Source organism: Entelurus aequoreus, linkage group LG07 (genome assembly GCF_033978785.1).
Source record: "Entelurus aequoreus isolate RoL-2023_Sb linkage group LG07, RoL_Eaeq_v1.1, whole genome shotgun sequence".
In the NCBI taxonomy this organism is placed as follows: Eukaryota; Metazoa; Chordata; class Actinopteri; order Syngnathiformes; family Syngnathidae; genus Entelurus; species Entelurus aequoreus.
The window spans coordinates 13,003,671-13,028,558 of NC_084737.1; the positions used below are offsets into that span (position 1 = coordinate 13,003,671).

General features: G+C 37.7%; 1 protein-coding gene across 1 annotated transcript in view; it reads left to right on the top strand.

The window, feature by feature from the left end:
• The first annotated feature begins 5,115 nt into the window (after positions 1-5,115).
• Positions 5,116-24,888, top strand: part of LOC133653237 (neurotensin receptor type 1-like) — a 92,860-nt gene continuing 73,087 nt past the window's right edge. Inside the window, exon 1 of the mRNA XM_062052316.1 lies at positions 5,116-5,955. Within this exon, the coding sequence (XP_061908300.1) occupies positions 5,116-5,955 (840 nt within the window). The remainder of the gene's footprint in view (positions 5,956-24,888) is intronic.

The window sequence follows — 24,888 nt, forward strand, 5'->3', positions numbered from 1 at the left end:
ACCGTGTCCCTCGGGAAGTCCTGTGGGGAGTGCTCAGAGAGTACGGAGTATCGGACTGTCTGATTGTGGCGGTCCGCTCCCTGTACGATCAGTGCCAGAGTTTGGTCCGCATTGCCGGCAGTAAGTCGGACACGTTTCCAGTGAGGGTTGGACTCCGCCAAGGCTGCCCTATGTCACCGATTCTGTTCATAACTTTTATGGACAGAATTTCTAGGCGCAGTCAAGGCGTTGAGGGGATCTGGTTTGGTGGCTGCAGGATTAGGTCTCTGCTTTTTGCAGATGATGTGGTCCTGATGGCTTCATCTGGCCAGGATCTTCAGCTCTCACTGGATCGGTTCGCAGCTGAGTGTGAAGCAACTGGGATGGGAATCAGCACCTCCAAGTCCGAGTCCATGGTTCTCGCCCGGAAAAGGGTGGAGTGCCATCTCCGGGTTGGGGAGGAGACCCTGCCCCAAGTGGAGGAGTTCAAGTACCTCGGAGTCTTGTTCACGAGTGAGAGAAGAGTGGATCGTGAGATCGACAGGCGGATCGGTGCGGCGTCTTCAATAATGCGGACGCTGTATCGATCCGTTGTGGTGAAGAAGGAGCTGAGCCGGAAGGCAAAGCTCTCAATTTACCGGTCGAGCTACGTTCCCATCCTCACCTATGGTCATGAGCTTTGGGTTATGACCGAAAGGACAAGATCACGGGTACAAGTGGCCGAAATGAGTTTCCTCCGCCGGGTGGCGGGGCTCTCCCTTAGAGATAGGGTGAGAAGCTCTGCCATCCAGGGGGAGCTCAAAGTAAAGCCGCTGCTCCTCCACATCGAGAGGAGCCAGATGAGGTGGTTCGGGCATCTGGTCAGGATGCCACCCGAACGCCTCCCTAGGGAGGTGTTTAGGGCACGTCCGACCGGTAGGAGGCCACGGGGAAGACCCAGGACACGTTGGGAAGACTATGTCTCCCGGCTGGCCTGGGAACGCCTCGGGATCCCCCGGGAGGAGCTGGACGAAGTGGCTGGGGAGAGGGAAGTCTGTGTTTCCCTGCTTAGGCTGCTGCCCCCGCGACCCGACCTCGGATAAGCGGAAGAAGATGGATGGATGGATGGATAATTTTTATTTAATAAAGAAATCTTTGAAGGCTGTCCCATACAACACATATGGAAAATGGGAGGACTTTTTTGACTGCCCGTTGCCGTGGGATGCCATATTCAAATTAATCTGTAAAACTACTATCGATGTGCAAAATCGTTATTTTCAAATTAAAATTATTTATAACTTCTTACCCACAGGGAAAATGTTAAAATTATGGAATATGACAGAGTCAGATGATTGCCGATTTTGTTGTCAGGAGCCTGAATCCACCCTGCATTTGTTTTGGTATTGTCATATTGTGTCTTTGTTTTGGGTGGAAGTTGAAAAAATGTGTTTAAGGATTGGTTTGTTTATGAAGCTTAATGTGGTTTCTGTTATTTTAGGAGAGTTCATTGACAATCATGATTTAGTCAATTTAATTATAGTACTCGGTAAAAGGTTTATTTTTAAGGCCAAAAACAGATATTCATTTAGTATTTCTTTCTTTAAAACATTTATTCAGTATTTGCTAACTTTAGAAAGTTACATGGTTGAAAATGATAATGATGCCAAAAAAAATTTAAAAAGATGGGAAGTTTTCAAAGGCTTATTTTGAAAGTATAATTATGTTTATAGATTATATGCTATCTGTTGTTGTGTTCCCTAATTTGAGTGGCCTGGACATAATCTGGACTGTACATAAATGCTTATTTTGAAAATGTAATTTTGTTTATAAATTATATGCAATCTGTTGTGTTCCCTAATTTTTTTCTGTGTACATGAATGAAGGTGTGTGTTGCTGAGCCCGACTTGGACATTATCTGGACTGGACCTGGTTTTAAAAACCCATTAAACAAATCTAATTTCATTGACAACCTGGTCTGGTGAAGATAAGGTCCTTTTTAAAAAAATAAAATAAAATAAGATAAATAAATAAAAAACCTTTTCTTGGATAAAAAATAAAGTAAAACAATATAAAAATAATTACATAAAAAAATAATAATTAATGAAAATGTTAGTGGACCAGCAGCAGATACAATCATGTGTCCCTTGCAGATGTGTTGTCTATGTTGTGGGAACCAGAATATTGGTAGCAGAAAGAAATAACCCCTTTTGTGTGAGTGGGTGTGGATGAGTGTGAATTGGGGGGGGGAGGTTTTTTGGGTTGATGCACTGATTGAAAGTGTATCTTGTGTTTTTTCTATGTTGATTTAAATGTAAAAAAAAAAAAAAATTTTTAAAAACTTTAAAAAATTATAAAATTTTTAGAACAGGCCAGCGGGCGACTCATCTGGTCCTTACGGGCGACCGTGTTGGTGACCCCTGCATTACACCATATTACATTAGGGTTAGGGTGCGGGTGAAAACAAGATTTTAAAAATTTCCTTTTTGCATGAATGAAAAATAATTGTGTCTTCATTGTGAAAAAGACTTCCATCCCTTCATTTTTTCCTACTGCTTGTCCCTTTTTATTACCACGAAATGTTGGCATCATTTTACCTGCCATAAAGTAAATGTTAATGGGTTATAAATGGGTTATACTTGTATAGCGCTTTTCTATGTTGCTATTGCGCAATAGGCTCCAGCACGACCCCGAAAGGGATGAATCTTGGACGCGCCGAAAATGAATGAATGGGTGAATCTTGGACGCGCGCATGTGAAAACAAGATTTTTGAAATGTCCTTTTGCATGAATGAAAAATAATTGTGTCTTCATAGGGAAAAAGACTTCCATTCCTCCACTTTTTTCTACTGCTTGTCCCTTTTTACTACCACGAAATGTTGGCATCATTTTACCTGCCATAAAATAAATGTTGCTATTGCGCAATAGGCTCCAGCACCCCCGCTCCTCCCTCTCCCCCCGCGCGACCCCAAAAGGGACAAGCGGTAGAAAAATGGATGAATGTATGAATCTTGGACGCCATATGTGAAAACAAGATTTTTAAAATTAATTTTTGCATGAATGAAAAATAATTGTGTTTTCATTGTGAAAAAGACTTCCATCCCTCCATTTTTTTCCTACCGCTTGTCCCTTTTTATTACCACGAAATGTTGGCATCATTTTACCTGCCATAAAGTAAATGTTGCTATTGCGCAACAGGCTCCAGCACACCCCCGGCCGCGGCCCCAAAAGGGACAAGCGGTATAAAAATGGATGAATGGATGAATCTTGGACGCGCACATGTGAAAACAAGATTTTTGAAATTTCCTTTTGCATGAATGTAAAATAATTGTGTCTTCATTGTGAAAAAGACTTCCATTCCTCCATTTTTTCCTACTGCTTGTCCCTTTTTACTACCACGAAATTTTGGCATCATTTTACCTGCCATAAAGTAAATGTTGCTATTGCGCAATAGGCTCCAGCACGACCTCAAAAGGGACAAGCGGTATAAAATGGATGAATGGATTAATCTTGGACGTGTCGAAAATGAATTAATGGATGAATCTTGGACGTGCGCATGTGAAAACAAGATTTTTAAAATTTATTTTTGCATGAATGAAAAATAATTGTGTCTTCATTGTGAAAAAGACTTCCATCCCTCCATTGTTTTCCTACTGCTTGTCCCTTTTTACTACCACGAAATGTTGGCATCATTTTACCTGCCATAAAGTAAATGTTGCTATTGCGCAATAGGCTCCAGCACACCCCCACCCGCGACCTCGAAAGGGACAAGCGGTATAAAAATGGATGAATGGATGAATCTCGGACGTGTCGAAAATGAATGAATGGATGAATCTTGGACGCGCGCATGTGAAAACAAGATTTTTTAAATTTCCTTTTGCATGAATGAAAAATAATTGTGTCTTCATTATGAAAAAGACTTCCATCCCTCCATTTTTTCCTACTGCTTGTCCCTTTTTACTACCACGAAATTTCGGCATAATTTTACCTGCCATAAAGTAAATGTTTCTATTGCGCAATAGGCGGTAGGAAAATGGATGAATGGATGAACCTTGGTAGAAAATGGATGAATGGATGAATCTTGGACGCGCACATGTGAAAACAAGATTTTTGAAATTTCCTTTTGCATGAATGAAAAATAATTGTGTCTTCATTGTGAAAAAGACTTCCATCCCTCCATTTTTTCCTACCGCTTGTCCCTTTTTACTACCACGAAATTTTGGCATCATTTTACCTGCCATAAAGTAAATGTTGCTATTGCGCAATAGGCTCCAGCACGACCCCGAAAGGGACAAGCGGTAGAAAATGGATGGATGGATGAATGAAAAATAATTGTGTCCTCATTGTGAAAAAGACTTCCATCCCTCCATTTTTTTCTACTGCTTGTCCCTTTTTATCATCACGAAATGTTGGCATCATTTTATCTGCCATAAAGTAAATGTTGCTATTGCGCAATAGGCTCCAGCACCCCCGCCCCTCACTCTCCCCCCGCGTGACCCCGAAAGGGACAAGCGGTAGAAAAATGGATGAATCTTGGACGTGTCGAAAATGAATGAATGGATGAATCTTGGACGCGCGCATGTGAAAACAAGATTTTTAAAATTTCCTTTATCATGAATGAAAAATAATTGTGTCTTCATTGTGAAAAAGACTTCCATCCCTCCATTTTTTCCTACTGCTTGTCCCTTTTTACTACCACGAAATTTCGGCATCATTTTACCTGCCATAAAGTAAATGTTGCTATTGCGCAATAGGCGGTAGGAAAATGGATGAATAGATGAATCTTGGTAGACAATGGATGAATGGATGAATCTTGGTAGAAAATGGATGAATGGATGAATCTTGATGAATGGATGAATCTTGGTAGAAAACGGATGAATGGATGAATCTTGATGAATCTTGGTAGAAAATGGATGAATCTTGGTAGAAAATGGATGAATGGATGAATCTTGGACACGCGCATGTGAAAACAAGATTTTTAAAATTAATTTTTGCATGAATGAAAAATAATTGTGTCTTCATTGTGAAAAAGACTTCCATCCCTCCATTTTTTCCTACCGCTTGTCCCTTCTTATTTGTATTGTTTCTATTGCGCAATAGGCTCCAGCGCACCGCCGCGGCCCCGAAAGGGACAAGCGGGTAGAAAAAAAAGCATGAATGGATGAATCTCGGACGCGCGCTTGTGAACCGGAGAAACCACTCCCCCTCCCTTGTGACGTCATCAGAAGGTCCACGCCTCCTCCTGCAGAACATAAAAAGCTCCTCCGCCGCGTCCTCCCCACACCGGACCGGGTCCACCTTCGCGCGTGTGGAGGGTGCGCGCGCCGACATGGACGCCAACCGGACGCACGCCGGGCGCGACGCGCACCTGATGCTGGACGCGTGGGCGCAGGGACTCTGGTGGAACCGGAGCCTCCTCCTGGCCAACGGCACCGCCGAGGAGGGTGAGGAGTGGGAGGGCGACCTGGACGTCAACACGGACACTTTCTCCAAGGTGCTGGTCACCGTCATCTACGCGCTGGTGTTCGGCGTGGGCGTGCTGGGCAACTGCGTGACCCTGTGCACCTTGCTGCGCAGGACGAGCCTGCAGAACCTGCAGAGCACGGTCCACTTCCACCTGGGCAGCCTGGCCGTGTCCGACCTGCTCATCCTGCTGCTGTCCATGCCCATCGAGCTGTACAACTTCATCTGGGTGCACCACCCGTGGGTGTTCGGGGACGCCGTGTGCCGCGGCTACTACTTCCTGCGGGACAGCTGCGCCTACGCCACCGCCTTCAACATCGCGTCCCTGAGCGTGGAGCGCTACATGGCCATCTGCCATCCCTTCAAGGCCAAGAGCATCATGTCGCGCAGCCGCACCAAGAAGCTCATCAGCGGCATGTGGCTCGCCGCCTTCGCCCTGGCGGCGCCGATGCTCGTCATCATGGGCCAGGAGGCGCGCCGGGGCGAGAACATCTGCACGGCCACGGTCAGCCCGCCCACCATGAAGGCCGTGCTACAGGTGCGTCCTCGCCGGCCACATGCCCATCTGTTCCAGGGCCAAACTGTGGCCCCCGTAAAAGGTCTTCTAAAAGAGTTCATGCAAACTTTTAACATCCCTAACAAGTGTAAAAAGAAGTGAACCACTTCTGGAGAAATAGTCTGTTCCAGGGTCAAACTGTGGCCCCCGTAAAAGGTCTTCTAAAAGAGTTCATGCAAAGTTTTAACATCCTTAGCAAGTGTAAAAAGAAGTGAACCACTTCTAGAGGAATAGTCTGTTCCAGGGCCAAACTGTGGCCCCCGTAAAAGGTCTTCTAAAAGAGTTCATGCAAACTTTTAACATCCCTAACAAGTGTAAAAAGAAGTGAACCACTTCTGGAGAAATAGTCTGTTCCAGGGTCAAACTGTGGCCCCCGTAAAAGGTCTTCTAAAAGAGTTCATGCAAAGTTTTAACATCCTTAGCAAGTGTAAAAAGAAGTGAACCACTTCTAGAGGAATAGTCTGTTCCAGGGCCAAACTGTGGCCCCCGTAAAAGGTCTTCTAAAAGAGTTCATGCAAACTTTTAACATCCCTAACAAGTGTAAAAAGAAGTGAACCACTTCTGGAGAAATAGTCTGTTCCAGGGTCAAACTGTGGCCCCCGTAAAAGGTCTTCTAAAAGAGTTCATGCAAACTTTTAACATCCCTAACAAGTGTAAAAAGAAGTGAACCACTTCTGGAGAAATAGTCTGTTCCAGGGTCAAACTGTGGCCCCCGTAAAAGGTCTTCTAAAAGAGTTCATGCAAAGTTTTAACATCCTTAGCAAGTGTAAAAAGAAGTGAACCACTTCTAGAGGAATAGTCTGTTCCAGGGCCAAACTGTGGCCCCCGTAAAAGGTCTTCTAAAAGAGTTCATGCAAACTTTTAACATCCTTAGCAAGTGTAAAAAGAAGTGAACCACTTCTAGAGGAATAGTCTGTTCCAGGGTCAAACTGTGGCCCCCGTAAAAGTTGTCCTAAAAGAGTTCATGCAAAGTTTTAACATCCCTAACAAGTGTAAAAAGAAGTTAACCACTTCTGAAGAAATTGTCTGTTCCAGGGTCAAACTGTGGCCACTGTAAAAGTTGTTCTAAAAGAGTTCATGCAAAGTTTTAACATCCCTAACAAGTGTAAAAAGAAGTGAACCCCTTCTGGAGAAATCGTCTGTTCCAGAGTCAAACTGTGGCCTCCATAAAATATTCTATAAAAAGAGTACATGGAAGGTTTTAACATCCCTAACAAGTGTAAAAAGAAGTAAACCAATTTTGATCATGTCAGTAGAAATTGTCTGTTCCAGGGTCAAACTGTGGCCACTGTAAAAGTTGTTCTAAAAGAGTTCATGCAAAGTTTTAACATTCCTAACAAGTGTAAAAAGAAGTGAACCACTTTTGATCATGGCAGTAGAAATAGTCTGTTCCAGAGTCAAACTGTGGACACCATTAAATATTCTATAAAAGGGTACATGGAAGGTTTTAACATCCCTAACAAGTGTAAAAAGAAGTGAACCACTTCTGGAGAAATTGTCTGTTCCAGGGTCAAACTGTGGCCCCCGTAAAAGTTGTTCTAAAGAGTACATGCAAAGTTTTAACATCCTTAGCAAGTGTAAAAAGAAGTGAACCACTTCTGGAGAAATAGTCTGTTCCAGGGTCAAACTGTGGCCCCCGTAAAAGGTGTTCTAAAAGAGTTCATGCAAAGTTGTAACATCTCTAACAAGTGTAAGAAGAAGTGAACCACTTCTGGAGAAATAGTCTGTTCCAGGGTCAAACTGTGGCCCCCGTAAAAGTTGTCCTAAAAGAGTTCATGCAAAGTTTTAACATCCCTAACAAGTGTAAAAAGAAGTGAACCCCTTCTGGAGAAATAGTCTGTTCCAGGGTCAAACTGTGGCCACCGTAAAAGTTGTCCTAAAAGAGTTTATGCAAAGTTTTAACATCCTTAGCAAGTGTAAAAAGAAGTGAACCCCTTCTGGAGAAATAGTCTGTTCCAGGGCCAAACTGTGGCCCCCGTAAAAGGTCTTCTAAAAGAGTTAATGCAAACTTTTAACATCCTTAGCAAGTGTAAAAAGAAGTGAACCACTTCTGGAGGAATAGTCTGCTCCAGGGTCAAACTGTGGCCCCCGTAAAAGGTCTTCTAAAAGAGTTCATGCAAACTTTTAACATCCCTAACAAGTGTAAAAAGAAGTGAACCACTTCTGGAGAAATAGTCTGTTCCAGGGTCAAACTGTGGCCCCCGTAAAAGTTGTCCTAAAAGAGTTCATGCAAAGTTTTAACATCCTTAGCAAGTGTAAAAAGAAGTGAACCACTTCTGGAGGAATAGTCTGCTCCAGGGCCAAACTGTGGCCCCCGTAAAAGGTGTTCTAAAAGAGTTCATGCAAAGTTTTAACATCCTTAGCAAGTGTAAAAAGAAGTGAACCACTTCTGGAGGAATAGTCTGCTCCAGGGCCAAACTGTGGCCCCCGTAAAAGGTGTTCTAAAAGAGTTCATGCAAAGTTTTAACATCCCTAACAAGTGTAAAAAGAAGTGAACCACTTCTGGAGGAATAGTCTGTTCCAGGGCCAAACTGTGGCCCCCGTAAAAGGTCTTCTAAAAGAGTTCATGCAAAGTTTTAACATCCCTAACAAGTGTAAAAAGAAGTTAACCACTTCTGAAGAAATTGTCTGTTCCAGGGTCAAACTGTGGCCCCCGTAAAAGTTGTCCTAAAAGAGTTCATGCAAAGTTTTAACATCCTTAGCAAGTGTAAAAAGAAGTGAACCACTTCTGGAGGAATAGTCTGTTCCAGGGCCAAACTGTGGCCCCCGTAAAAGGTCTTCTAAAAGAGTTCATGCAAACTTTTAACATCTTTATCAAGTGTAAAAAGAAGTGGAGAAATAGTCTGTTCCAGGGTCAAACTGTGGCCACCATAGAAGGTTCTATAAAAGAGTACATGGAAAGTTTTAACATCCCTAACAAGTGTAAAAAGAAGTGAACCACTTTTGATCATTTCTGGAGACATAGTCTGTTCCAGGGTCAAACTGTGGCCCCCGTAAAAGGTCTTCTAAAAGAGTTCATGCAAACTTTTAACATCCCTAACAAGTGTAAAAAGAAGTTAACCACTTCTGAAGAAATAGTCTGTTCCAGGGTCAAACTGTGGCCCCCGTAAAAGTTGTCCTAAAAGAGTTCATGCACAGTTTTAACATCCTTCTCAAGTGTAAAAAGAAGTGGAGAAATAGTCTGTTCCAGGGTCAAACTGTGGCCACCATAGAAGGTTCTATAAAAGAGTACATGGAAAGTTTTAACATCCCTAACAAGTGTAAAAAGAAGTGAACCACTTTTGATCATTTCTGGAGACATAGTCTGTTCCAGGGTCAAACTGTGGCCCCCGTAAAAGGTGTTCTAAAAGAGTTCATGCAAAGTTTAACATCCTTAGCAAGTGTAAAAAGAAGTGAACCACTTCTGGAGGAATAGTCTGTTCCGGGGCCAAACTGTGGCCACCATAGAAGCTTCTATAAAAAGAGTACATGGAAGGTTTTAACATCCCTAACAAGTGTAAAAAGAAGTTAACCACTTTTGATCATGTCAGTAGCAATGGTCTGTTCCAGGGTCAAACTGTGGCCACCATAGAAGGTTCCATAAAAAGAGTACATGGAAGGTTTTAACATCCCTAGCAAGTGTAAAAAGAAGTGAACCACTTCTGGAGAAATAGTCTGTTCCAGGGCCAAACTGTGGCCCCCGTAAAAGGTCTTCTAAAAGAGTTCATGCAAAGTTTTAACATCCTTAGCAAGTGTAAAAAGAAGTGAACCACTTCTAGAGGAATAGTCTGTTCCAGGGCCAAACTGTGGCCCCAGTAAAAGGTCTTCTAAAAGAGTTCATGCAAAGTTTTAACATCTTTAGCAAGTGTAAAAAGAAGTGAACCACTTCTGGAGGAATAGTCTGTTCCAGGGTCAAACTGTGGCCCCCGTAAAAGGTCTTCTAAAAGAGTTCATACAAAGTTTTAACATCCTTATCAAGTGTAAAAAGAAGTGGAGAAATAGTCTGTTCCAGGGTCAAACTGTGGCCCCATGTACAAGGTGATCTAAAAGAGTCAATGCAATGTTTTAACATCCCTAACAAGTGTAAAAAGAAGTTAACCACTTCTGAAGAAATTGTCTGTTCCAGGGTCAAACTGTGGCCCCCGTAAAAGTTGTTCTAAAAGAGTTCATGCAAAGTTTTAACATCCTTAGCAAGTGTGAAAAGAAGTGAACCACTTCTGGAGAAATAGTCTGTTCCAGGGTCAAACTGTGGCCCCCGTAAAATATTCTATAAAAGAGTACATGGAAGGTTTTAACATCCATAACAAGTGTAAAAAGAAGTGAACCACTTCTGGAGAAATAGTCTGTTCCAGGGTCAAACTGTGGCTCCCGTAGAATATTCTATAAAAGAGTACATGGAAGGTTTTAACATCCATAACAAGTGTTAAAAGAAGTTAACCAGTATTGATGATGGACATGGACATAGTCTGTTCCAGGGTCAAACTGTGGCCCCCGTAAAAGTTGTTCTAAAAGAGTTCATGCAAAGTTTTAACATTCCTAACAAGTGTAAAAAGAAGTGAACCACTTTTGATCATGTCAGTAGATATAGTCTGTTCCAGAGTCCAACTGTGGCCACCGTAGAATATTCTATAAAAGAGTACGTGGAAGGTTTTAACATCCCTAACAAGTGTAAAAAGAAGTGAACCACTTTTGATCATGTCAGTAGGAATAGTCTGTTCCAGGGTCCAACTGTGGCCAATATAAAAGGTGTTCTAAAAGAGTTCATGCAAAGTTGTAACATTCTTAACAAGTGTAAAAAGAAGTTAACCACTTTTGATCATGTCAGTAGAAATAGTCTGTTCCAGGGTCAAACTGTGGCCACCGTAAAAGTTGTTCTAAAAGAGTTCATGCAAAGTTTTAACATCCTTAGCAAGTGTAAAAAGAAGTGAACCACTTCTGGAGGAATAGTCTGCTCCAGGGCCAAACTGTGGCCCCCATAAAAGGTGTTCTAAAAGAGTTCATGCAAACTTTTAACATCCCTAACAGGTGTAAAAAGAAGTGAACCACTTCTGGAGAAATAGTCTGTTCCAGGGTCAAACTGTGGCCCCCGTAAAAGGTCTTCTAAAAGAGTTCATGCAAAGTTTTAACATCCTTAGCAAGTGTAAAAAGAAGTGAACCACTTCTAGAGGAATAGTCTGTTCCAGGGCCAAACTGTGGCCCCCGTAAAAGGTCTTCTAAAAAAGATCATGCAAAGTTTTAACATCCTTAGCAAGTGTAAAAAGAAGTGAACCACTTCTGGAGAAATAGTCTGTTCCAGGGTCAAACTGTGGCCCCCGTAAAAGCTGTTCTAAAAGAGTTCATGCAAAGTTGTAACATCTCTAACAAGTGTAAAAAGAAGTGAACCACTTCTGGAGAAATAGTCTGTTCCAGGGTCAAACTGTGTCCCCCGTAAAAGTTGTCCTAAAAGAGTTCATGCAAAGTTTTAACATCCCTAACAAGTGTAAAAAGAAGTGAACCACTTCTAGAGGAATAGTCTGTTCCAGGGCCAAACTGTGGCCCCCGTAAAAGTTGTCCTAAAAGAGTTCATGCAAACTTTTAACATCCTTAGCAAGTGTAAAAAGAAGTGAACCACTTCTGGAGAAATAGTCTGTTCCAGGGTCAAACTGTGGCCCCCGTAAAATGTCTTCTAAAAGAGTTCATGCAAAGTTTTAACATCCTTAGCAAGTGTAAAAAGAAGTGGAGAAATAGTCTGTTCCAGGGTCAAACTGTGGCCACCATAGAAGGTTCTATAAAAGAGTACATGGAAAGTTTTAACATCCCTAACAAGTGTAAAAAGAAGTGAACCACTTTTGATCATTTCTGGAGACATAGTCTGTTCCAGGTTCAAACTGTGGCCCCCGTAAAAGTTGTCCTAAAAGAGTTCATGCAAAGTTTTAACATCCTTAGCAAGTGTAAAAAGAAGTGAACCACTTCTGGAGAAATAGTCTGTTCCAGGGTCAAACTGTGGCCCCCGTAAAAGGTGTTCTAAAAGAGTTCATGCAAAGTTGTAACATCTCTAACAAGTGTAAAAAGAAGTGAACCACTTCTGGAGAAATAGTCTGTTCCAGGGTCAAACTGTGGCCACCGTAAAATATTCTATAAAAGAGTACATGGAAGGTTTTAACATCCCTAACAAGTGTAAAAACAAGTAAACCAATTTTGATCATGTCAGTAGAAATAGTCTGTTCCAGGGTCAAACTGTGGCCACCGTAAAATATAATATAAAAGAGTACATGGAAGGTTTTAACATCCCTAACAAGTGTAAAAAGAAGTTAACCAGTATTGATGATGGAGATGGACATAGTCTGTTCCAGGGTCAACTGTGGCCCCCGTAAAAGTTGTTCTAAAAGAGTTCATGCAAAGTTTTAACATTCCTAACAAGTGTAAAAAGAAGTGTACCACTTTTGATCATGTCAGTAGATATAGTCTGTTCCAGGGTCAAACTGTGGACACCGTAGAATATTCTATAAAAGAGTACGTGGAAGGTTTTAACATCCCTAACAAGTGTAAAAAGAAGTGAACCACTTTTGATCATGTCAGTAGGAATAGTCTGTTCCAGGGTCAAACTGTGGCCGCCAGCTCTATTAAGTGTACATATTATGTTTGAAGTCATATTTTAAGATTTTTAATACATTTTAAACAAGTGTAAAAAGAAGCTAACCAGTATTGATCATGTCATTAGAAATAGTCTGTTCCAGGGTCAAACTGTGGCCACCATAGAAGGTTCTGTAAAAGAGTACATAGAAGGTTTTAAAATTCCTAACAAGTGTAAAAAGAAGTGAACCACATTTGATAATTTCTGGAGAAATAGTCTGTTGCAGGGTCAAACTGTGGCCACCGTAAAAGGTGTTCTAAAAGAGTTCATGCAAAGTTTTAACATCCCTAACAAGTGTAAAAAGAAGTGAACCCCTTTTGATTATGCCAATAGATAAAGTCTGTTCCAGGGTCAAACTGTGGCCACCGTAAAATATTCTATAAAAGAGTTCATGCAAAGTTTTAACATCCTTAGCAAGTGTAAAAAGAAGTGAACCCCTTCTGGAGAAATAGTCTGTTCCAGGGTCAAACTGTGGCCACCGTAAAATATTCTATTAAAGAGTACATGGAAGGTTTTAACATCCCTAACAAGTGTAAAAAGAAGTTAACCAGTATTGATGATGGAGATGGACATTGTCTGTTCCAGGGTCAAACTGTGGCCCCCGTAAAAGGTGTTCTAAAAGACTTCATGCAACGTTTTAACATCCTTAGCAAGTGTAAAAAGAAGTGAAGAAATTGTCTGTTCCAGGGTCAAACTGTGGCCACTATAAAAGTTGTTCTAAAAAAGAAATTGGAGAAATTGTCTGTTCCAGGGTCAAACTGTGGCCACTGTAAAATATTCTATAAAAGAGTACATGTAAGGTTTTAACAACAAGTGTAAAAAGAAGCGAACCACTTTTGATAATTTCCGGAGAGATAGTCTGTTCCAGGGTCAAACTGTGGCCCCCGTAAAATGTGTTCTAAAAGAGTTAATTGAACGTTTTAACATCCTTAGCAAGTGTAAAAAGAAGTGAAGAAATTGTCTGTTCCAGGGTCAAACTGTGGCCACTATAAAAGGTGTTCTGAAAGAGTTCATGCAAAGTTTTAACATCCCTAACAAGTGTAAAAAGAAGTCAACCACTTTTGATCATGGCAGTAGAAATTGTCTGTTTCAGGGTCAAACTGAGTATAAGTCGCACCCCCGGCCAAACTATGAAAAAAACTGTGACTTATAGTCCGGAAAATATGGTAATTATGATGCAAATTGGAATAATCTGTTCCAGGGTCAAACTGCTTTACTGACACATTTTGAACATTCTAAACTGTCATATAAGTGTAAAAAGAAGCAAAGTCTTGCATATAAGCTGCTTCTTAACATGTTCAACTGTCATATAAGTGTAAAAAGAAGCAAACTCCTGCAGATAAAGCTGCTTCTTAACATGCTCAACTGTCATATAAGTGTAAAAAGAAGCAAACTCCTGCAGATAAGCTGCTTCTTAACATGCTCAACTGTCATATAAGTGTAAAAAGAAGCAAACTCCTGCAGATAAGCTGCTTCTTAACATGCTCAACTGTCATATAAGTGTAAAAAGAAGCAACGTCTTGCAGATAAGCTGCTTCTTAACATGCTCAACTGTCATATAAGTGTAAAAAGAAGCGAAGTCTTGCATATAAAGCTGCTTCTTAACATGCTCAACTGTCATATAAGTGTAAAAAGAAGCAAAGTCTTGCATATAAAGCTGCTTCTTAACATGCTCAACTGTCATATAAGTGTAAAAAGAAGGAAAGTCTTGCATATAAATGCTTCTTAACATGCTCAACTGTCATATAAGTGTAAAAAGAAGCAAACTCTTGCAGATAAAGCTCCTTCTTAACATGCTCAACTGTCATATAAGTGTAAAAAGAAGCAAACTCTTGCATATAAAGCTGCTTCTTAACATGCTCAACTGTCATATAAGTGTAAAAAGAAGCAAAGTCTTGCATATAAAGCTGCTTCTTAACATGCTCAACTGTCATATAAGTGTAAAAAGAAGCAAAGTCTTGCATATAAATGCTTCTTAACATGCTCAACTGTCATTTAAGTGTAAAAAGAAACAAACTCTTGCAGATAAGCTGCTTCTTAACATGCTCAACTGTCATATAAGTGTAAAAAGAAGCAAACTCTTGCATATAAAGCTGCTTCTTAACATGCTCAACTGTCATATAAGTGTAAAAAGAAGCAAAGTCTTGCATATAAAGCTGCTTCTTAACATGCTCAACTGTCATATAAGTGTAAAAAGAAGCAAACTCTTGCATATAAAGCTGCTTCTTAACATGCTCAACTGTCATATAAGTGTAAAAAGAAGCAAAGTCTTGCATATAAAGCTGCTTCTTAACATGCTCAACTGTCATATAAGTGTAAAAAGAAGCAACGTCTTGCAGATAAGCTGCTTCTTAACATGCTCAACTGTCATATAAGTGTAAAAAGAAGCAAAGTCTTGCATATAAAGCTGCTTCTTAACATGCTCAACTGTCATATAAGTGTAAAAAGAAGCAAAGTCTTGCATATAAATGCTTCTTAACATGCTCAACTGTCATATAAGTGTAAAAAGAATCAAACTCTTGCAGATAAGCTGCTTCTTAACATGCTCAACTGTCATATAAGTGTAAAAAGAAGCAAACTCTTGCAGATAAGCTGCTTCTTAACATGCTCAATTGTCATATAAGTGTAAAAAGAAGCAAACTCCTGCATATAAACTGCTTCTTAACATGCCCAACTGTCATATAAGTGTAAAAAGAAGCAAACTCTTGCAGATAAGCTGCTTCTTAACATGCTCAACTGTCATATAAGTGTAAAAAGAAGCAAACTCCTGCATATAAACTGCTTCTTAACATGCCCAACTGTCATATAAGTGTAAAAATAAGCAAACTCCTGCATATAAACTGCTTCTTAACATGCCCAACTGTCATATAAGTGTAAAAAGAAGCAAAGTCTTGCATATAAATACTTCTTAACATACCCAACTGTCATACAAGTGTGACAAAAAGTCCTCCTTTTAATGACCAAACATGCCTGGGAGGTCGGTCTCTTCACACGACTACTAAACAGGTTTTCTTCCGGCACTATTTTTGTTATTGACGTCGCCCACACCTGAGCACATTGCACACAGTTGGTTTCTGCAAGTGTGTCGAGAAAAGGAAACTATCTTTTCCCTCTCTAAGAGTCTCCACATGAATGAGTCAAAAAAGATGAGAGGTAAAAGTACTGCAGTGTTTATTTGCTGACTAGGTGCTTAACTAATGAAGCCATCAATCTTCCTTAATTCTGCACCAAGCTGGAGCCGACCCTAGGAGACGTGACACTCCGGCAGACCAATGGGAACATGAACGATGATCGATGCTAATGATGATGGTGATTAAGATGGCGCAGGCCTCCGTCAAGGATGAATAATCCTAATTTGGACTCGGGTATACTGCAGTATTCAGGCCTTATATACACTGTAAAGTATTCATTTATACTTTCTTCAAAAAAAATAAAAAATACTAAGTCAAATAAACACAATGCAGATCCATGCATTATTGTTATTGGCTAAAAGATTACATTTGAAAAAAATAAAATTACGCAAAGAGTTAAAAAAAAAAAAAAAATTGATTATTATCTAAAAAAAAATTTTTAAACAATTAATACAATTAAAACTATACAGATACTTTTTTTTTTTTTTTTTTTTAATTTTTTTTTTTTTCATAAATAAATACAATCGTGTGTGCTTACGGACTGTATCCCTGCAGACTGTATTGATCTATATTGATATATAATGTATATATTGTGTTTTTTATGTTGATTTAATTAAAAAAAAAAAAAAAGTTTTATTTTCATTTATTTATTCTTTTTTTTTATTCCTTGTGCGGCCCGGTACCGGTCCGCGGCCCGGTGGTTGGGGACCACTGCTGTAAAGTATTCATTTATACTTTCTCTTAAAAAAAAAAAAAAAAAAAAATACTAAGTCAAATAAACACAATGCAGATCCATGCATTATTGTTATTGGCGAAAAGATTACATTTGAAAAAAAGTAAATTACGCAAAGAGTTTAAAAAAACAAAAAAATTGATTATCTAAAAAAAAAAAAAAAAAAAAAATTAATACAATTAAAACTATACAGATACTTTAAAAAAAATCGATAAAATGTAAAAATAAAAATAAATGTTTTTTAAAAATTGTATTTAATATACAAATAATGCAATATTTTCTGAAAAATCAGGTTAAATTATTTGTATTATTTTTCTGTAAAAAATTGGTTGAGGCAATTTTACAACATCCTGCAAAATAAAGACATAAATAAACAATAAAGGCCTCCGTCAAGGATGAACAATCCTAATTTGGACTCGGGTATACTGCAGTTTTCAGGCCTTATATACACTGTAAAGTACTATTGGCTAAAAAATTAAATTTGAAAATAATTAAATTACGCAAAGAGTTAAAAAAAAAAGGATTATTATCTAAAAAAAAAAATGAAAACAATTAATACAATTAAAACTATACAGATACTTTAAAAAAAATCGATAAAATGTAAAAATAAAAATAATTGTTTTTTAAAAATTGTATTTAAAATACAAATCATGCAATATTTTCTGAAAAATCAGGTTAAATTATTTGTATTATTTTTCTGTAAAAAAATTGGTTGAGGCAATTTTACAACATCCTGCAAAATAAAGACATAAATAAACAATAAAGGCCTCCGTCAAGGATGAACAATCCTAATTTGGACTCGGGTATACTGCAGTTTTCAGGCCTTATATACACTGTAAAGTACTCATTTATACTTTCTCCTAAAAAAAAATAAAAATACTAAGTCAAATAAACACAATGCAGATCCATGCATTATTGTTATTGGCTAAAAAATTACATTTGAAAAGAATTAAATTACGCAGAGAGTTAAAAAAAAAAAAAAAGAGGATTATTATCTAAAAAAAAAAAAGAAAACAATTAATACAATTAAAACTATACAGATACTTTAAAAAAAATCGATAAAATGTAAAAATAAAAATAATTGTTTTTTAAAAATTGTATTTAAAATACAAATCATGCAATATTTTCTGAAAAATCAGGTTAAATTATTTGTATTATTTTTCTGTAAAAAAATTGGTTGAGGCAATTTTACAACATCCTGCAAAATAAAGACATAAATAAACAATAACAAAGGCCTCCGTCAAGGATGAACAATCCAAATTTGGACTCGGGTATACTGCAGTATTCAGGCCTTATATACACTGTAAAGTATTCATTTATACTTTCTCCTAAAAAAAATAAAAAATAAAAAAAAATACTAAGTCAAATAAACACATTGCAGATCCATGCATTAGCTAAAAAAAAACATTTGAAAAAAATAAAATTACGCAAAGAGTTAAAAAAAATAAAAATCGATTATCTAAAAAAAAAAAAAAAAAAAATACAATTAAAACTACACAGATACTTTTAAAAAAATCGATTAAATGTAAAAATACAAATATATTGTTTATTTTTAATTTTTATTTGAAATACAAACGATGCAATATTTTCTGAAAAATTTGGTTAAATTATTTGTATTATTTTTCTTTAAAAAATTGGTTGAGGCAACTTTCCAACATCCTGCAAAATAAAGACATAAATAAACAATAACAAACTAGCATGGCACCCAGTAGAGCGCAGGCCTCCGTCAAGGATGAATAATCCTAATTTGGACTCGGGTGTACTGCAGTATTCAGGCCTTATATACACTGTAAAGTATTCATTTGATACTTTCTCTTAAAAATAAAAAAAATAAAATAAAAATACTAAATCAAATAAACACACTGCAGATCCATGCATTATTGTTATTAGCTAAAAAAAAATAAGTTTGAAAAAAATTAAATTAGGCAAAGAGTAAAAAAAAAGAAAAACGATTATTATCTAAAAAAAACAACAACACAAAACAAACAATTAAAACTATACAAATACTTTTAAAAAATCGATAAAATGTATAAAAAAAAATACATTTGTTTATCTTTATTTTTATTTTAAATACAAATCATGCAATATTTTCTGAGAAATTATGCTTAATTATTTGTAATTTTTTTCTGTAAAAAATTGGTTGAGGATATTTTACAATATCCTGCAAAATAAAGACACAAATAAACAATAACAAACTAGCATGGCACTCGGTAGAGCGCAGGCCTCCGTCAAAGATGAACAATCCTAATTTGGACTCGGGTATACTGCAGTATTCAGGCCTTGTATACACTGTAAAGTATTCATTTATACTTCATTAAAAAAAATAAAACACTAAGTCAAATAAACACAATGCAGATCCATGCATTATTGTTATTAGCTAAAAAAAATACATTCGAAAAAAAAAAGAAATTACGCAAAGAGTTTAAAAAAAAAAAAATTGATTATCTAAAAAAAAAAAAAGAAAAAAATAAATACAAATAAAACTATACTCTGTATATACACTGTATATACTTCCTCATTAAAAAAAAACTAAGTCAAACACAATGCAGAAACATGCATTATTGTTATAAAATAAAAATAAATAAATACAACTCAAATTACGGAGTTTAAAAAAAAAAAGATTACAAAAAAAATTAAATAAATACAATTTTAACTATACAAATAGTTTTAAAGAAAATAAAAATCGATAAAAAGTAAAATACAAATAATTGATCGTTTTTATTTTAAATACAAATCATGCATTATTTTCTGAGAAATTAGGTAGAATTATTTGTATTATTTTTTTTTATAACAAATTAAAAACATATATATATATATTTTTTTTCCATAAAGAAATACAATCATGTGTGCTTACGGACTGTATCCCTGCGGACTGTATTGATCTATATTGATATATAATGTATATATTGTGTTTTTTATGTTGATTTAATAAAAAAAAAATTGGTTGGGGACCACTGCTGTAACACACATGACTTGCACACCAACAGCTGAGTAGCTATATTTTATAGCGCATGCCGAGCGAGTTGAAGCAGCTGGATGCTGACCACTCATCATACTTCAACTATTTTTTATTTTTTTTATTTTAACTACACCAGGGGGTTGTCTACAGCCACACAGCTCTTAGTTATCTGAGTTGGTGCTAATTATAGACCTTGGCGGTTGTTTGTTTTCTTTAGACCAGTGGTCCCTAACCTTTTTGTAACTGCGGACCGGTCAACGCTTGAACATTTGTCCCACGGACTGGGTTTAAAAAAAAAAAAAAAAGTATTTTATTTTTTTATTTGTCATAAAAAAAATACAATCATGTGTGCTTACGGACTTTATCCCTGCAGACTGTATTGATCTTTATTGATATAAAATGTAGGAACCAGAAATATATAAAAAATAAAAATAAAAAAATAAAAAAATATATATATATATATATATTTCTTGTGCGGCCCGGTACCGGTCCGCGGACCGATTGGTACCGGGCCGCACAAGAAATTAAAAAAAAAAAAAAAAAAAAAAAAAATTAAAAAAAAAAAAAAAAAAAAAATTAAATCAACATAAAAAACACAATATATACATTATATATCAATATAGATCAATACAGTCTGCAGGGATACAGTCCGTAAGCACACATGATTGTATTTATTTATGTTAAAAAAAAAAAAAAACAATTTTTTTAAAATACAGCATTAGGGCTGCAACAACTAATCGATTAAATCGATTATAAAAATAGTTGGCCATTAATTTAGTCATCGATTCGTTGGATCTATGCTATGCGCAGAGGCTTCGTTCCTCACCCCAAGTAAGATTTACAATAGAACTAAAACAATTCATACCTCCTAAACCGTCCCAAGAGTGTTTTCATGCATATTTGTACGCGCTGTCGTAACGCGATCAAGCTGGCGTCGTTAGCATTAGCGAATATGCTAACACATTTAAGTGTCTGTGTTAGTATTATTAACTTACGTACATTATGGCATTGTTTTGGTTTTCTTTCAGTTTCCCAAATTCCTGAGTAAATTCACCAAAACGTCACCACGGAGATTTTTTTTTTAGCTAATTGGAGAGCTAGCTTCGGTTTTGCATGATAAGCCGTTTTACTGCTGTGTTACAAACAATTAAAGGCCTACTGAAACCCACTACTACCGACCACGCAGTCTGATAGTTTATATATCAATGATGAAATCTTAACATTATAACACATGCCAATACGGCCGGGTTAACTTATAAAGTGACATTTTAAATTTGCCGCTAAACTTCCGGTTGGAAACGCCTCTGAGGATGACGTATGCGTGTGACGTAGCCCGACGAACACGGGTATGCCTTCCACATTGAAGCCGATATGAAAAAGCTCTGTTTTCATTTCATAATTCCACAGTATTCTGGACATCTGTGTTCGTGAATCTGTTTCAATCATGTTCATTGCATTATGGAGAAGGAAGCCAAGCAAGCAAAGAAGAAAGTTGTCGGTGCGAAATGGACGTATTTTTCGAACGTAGTCAGCCACAACAGTACACAGCCGGCGCTTCTTTGTTTACATTCCCGAAAGATGCAGTCAAGATGGAAGAACTCGGATAACAGAGACTCTAACCAGGAGGACTTTTGATTTGGATACACAGACGCCTGTAGGGAACTGGGACAACACAGACTCTTACCAGGATTACTTTGATTTGGATGACAAAGACGCAGACGTGCTACTGTGAGTATGCAGCTTTGGCTTTTTTTTGCGTATGTACGTAACTTTTTTAAAATATATAAGCTTTATGAACCTTGGGTTAGGTGAACGGTCTTTTGGGCTGAGTGATTGTGTGTGTTGATCATGTGTTTGAATTGTATTGGCGTGTTCTATGGAGCTAGGAGCTAGCAGAGGAGCTAGCATAACACATACCGTACCTACGTGCGCGTCACGTACGTAACTTTTTAAAAATATATAAGCTTTATGAACCTTGGGTTAGGTGAACGGTCTTTTGGGCTGAGTGATTGTGTGTGTTGATCAGGTGTTTGAATTGTATTGGCGTGTTCTATGGAGCTAGGAGCTAGCAGAGGAGCTAGGAGCTAGCATAACAAACACGCAGGTGTTATTATGCAGGATTAATTTGTGGCATATTAAATATAAGCCTGGTTGTGTTGTGGCTAATAGAGTATATATATGTCTTGTGTTTATTTACTGTTGTAGTCATTCCCAGCTGAATATCAGGTACCGTGAGTATGCAGCCTTGGCTGCTAAACATTCGATAACTTGACCGTATGTGCGCGTCACGTACGTAACTTTTTAAAAATATATAAGCTTTATGAACCTTGGGTTAGGTAAACGGTCTTTTGGGCTGAGTGATTGTGTGTGTTGATCAGGTGTTTGTATTGTATTGGCGTGTTCTATGGAGCTAGGAGCTAGCAGAGGAGCTAGGAGCTAGCATAACAAACACGCAGGTGTTTTTATGCAGGATTAATTTGTGGCATATTAAATATAAGCCTGGTTGTGTTGTGGCTAATAGAGTATATATATGTCTTGTGTTTATTTACTGTTGTAGTCATTCCCAGCTGAATATCAGGTCACCCCCGGCTCTCACAGCATCTTCCCTATCTGAATAGCTTCAACTCCCCACTAGTCCTTCACTTGCACTTTACTCATCCACAAATCTTTCATCCTCGCTCAAATTAATGGGGAAATTGTCGCTTTCTCGGTCCGAATCTCTCTCACTTCATGCGGCCATCATTGTAAACAATAGGGAACTTTGCGTATATGTTCAACTGACTACGTCACGCTACTTCCGGTAGGGGCAAGCCTTTTTTTTATCAGATACCAAAAGTTGCAATCTTTATCGTCGTTGTTCTATACTAAATCCTTTCAGCAAAAATATGGCAATATCGCGAAATGATCAAGTATGACACATAGAATAGATCTGCTATCCCCGTTTAAATAAAAAAAATTCATTTCAGTAGGCCTTTAAGGTATACAAATAAACATTTACAAATGATTGCATACCGGTATATACTGTATCTGCGGCTTATAGTCTGGTGCAGCTACCATATTTTTCGGACTATAAGGCGCACTTAAAATCCTTCCATTTTCTTAAATATCGACAATGCGCCTTATAGCCTAATGTACGGCATCATTCCGGTTGTGCTTACCGACCTCGAAGCTACTTTATTTGGTACACGGTGTAATGATAAGCGTGACCAGTAGATGGCAGTCACACAAAAGAGATACGCGTAGACTGCAAGATGACGCCAGTAAAAAAAAAACACCAAAACTTTCAATGTTCCGTAGTGAATATAGAACATTACACACGGCACTCAAAAATTTGCCAAAATGTTTTGTGGATTGTCGTCGCTTTACGGTTACCATAGTCAGGTGTACTGTGCTTCAACATACAAGTATTACCGTATTTTTCGGACTATAAGTCGCTCCGGAGTATAAATCGCACCGGCCGAAAATGCATAATAAAGAAGGAAAAAAACATATATAAGTCGCACTGGAGTATAAGTCGCACCCCCCGGCCAAACTATGAAAAAAACTGCGACTTATAGTCCGAAAAATACGGTATTATAGTGTGTGTAGAAGGACTAGAAAATGGCACCTATTAGCAGACATATTATCTGGCGTTTTGTTTTGCAATTTTATGCAAAACAAAGTTTTCTTACCTTCTGGTACCTTTTTTATTTTTATTTTATTTTATTTTTTTTATTTAAATAAAACTTTATTTATAAACTGCAACATTTACAAACAGCTGAGAAACAATAATCAAAATAAGTATGGTGCCAGTATGCTGTTTTTTTCAATAAAATACTGGAAAGGATAGAAATGTAGTTTGTCTCTTTTATCCGATTATTAATCGATTAATCGAAGTAATAATCGACAAATTAATCGATTATCAAATTAGTTGTTAGTTGCAGCCCTACATATAGCACATACTGTAACACATAACATAGCACACAGCATATACTGTGACACACACAAATACTGTAGCACATAGCGTATAGCACATACTGTAGCATTTAGCACAGACATAAACTGCAGCGCATCACCCGGAATATAGCCTTTAATGTAGCACACTGCATATAGCGCATGCTGTAGCACATAGCACACAGCATTAGGCACATCCTGTAGCTCATAGCGCACAGCATATAGCACATAGCAGAGAGTATATAGCACATAACCTAATGTAGCGCATAGCATTCACTGTAGCATATAGCACACAGGATACAGTGATATATAATTTCTGACAAATGCTAGTAACACAGAACACAGGACGTAGCACATACTGTAGCACAATAGCAGATAGCATAAAATAGCAGCTAGCATATAGCACATACTGTAGCACACAGCATACACTGTAGCACAAAGCTTATAGCAAAATACTGTAGCAGGTAGAATATAATGTAGCACATAGCATACACTGTAGCACATAGCATATAGCACACAGCATATACTGTAGCACAAAGCGTATAGATAATACTGTAGCACATAGCATATAATGTAGCACATTGCTACACACTGTAGCACACGTCATATAGAAAATACTGTAGCACATAGCACACATTGCAGCATATAGCATATAGCACAAAGCATTTAGAAAATACTGTAGCACATAGCATACAATGTAGCACATAGCACACACTGCAGCATATAGCACACAGCATATGCTGTAGCGCAAAGCTTATAGAAAATACTGTAGCACATAGCATATAATGTAGCACATTGCAACACACTGTAGCACATAGCATACAGCACACAGCATATATAAAATACAGTAGCACATAGCATATAGCACACAGCAAATACTGTAGCAAAAAGCATATAGGAATACTGTAGCACACATTATAAAATGTAGCACATAGCATATAGACCACAGCATATATTGTAGCACAGAGCTTATAGAAAATACTGTAGCACATAGCATATAATGTAGCACATTGCAACACACTGTAGCACATAGCATGTAGCACACACAATATAGAAAATGTAGCACTTAACACACACTGTAGCACATAGCATATAGCACAGTGCAACACACTGTAGCACAAAGCATATATAAAATACTATAGCACATAGCATAAAATGTAGCACATAGCACACACTGTAGCACATAACATATAGTACACAGCATATACTGTAGCACAAAGCTTATAGAAAATACTGTAGCACATAGCATATAATGTAGCACATTGCAACACACTGTAGCACATAGCATGTAGCATACATCATATAGAAAATACTGTAGCACATAGCACACACTGAAGCATATAGCACAAAGCATATAGAAAATACTGTAGCACATAGCATAAAATGTAGCACATAGCACACACTGTAGCACATAGATAGAACACAGCATATACTGTAGCACAAAGCTTATAGAAAATACTGTAGCACAAAGCATATAATGTAGCACATTGCAACACACTGTAGCACATAGAACACAGCATATATAAAATACAGTAGCACATAGCATATAGCACACAGCATATACTGT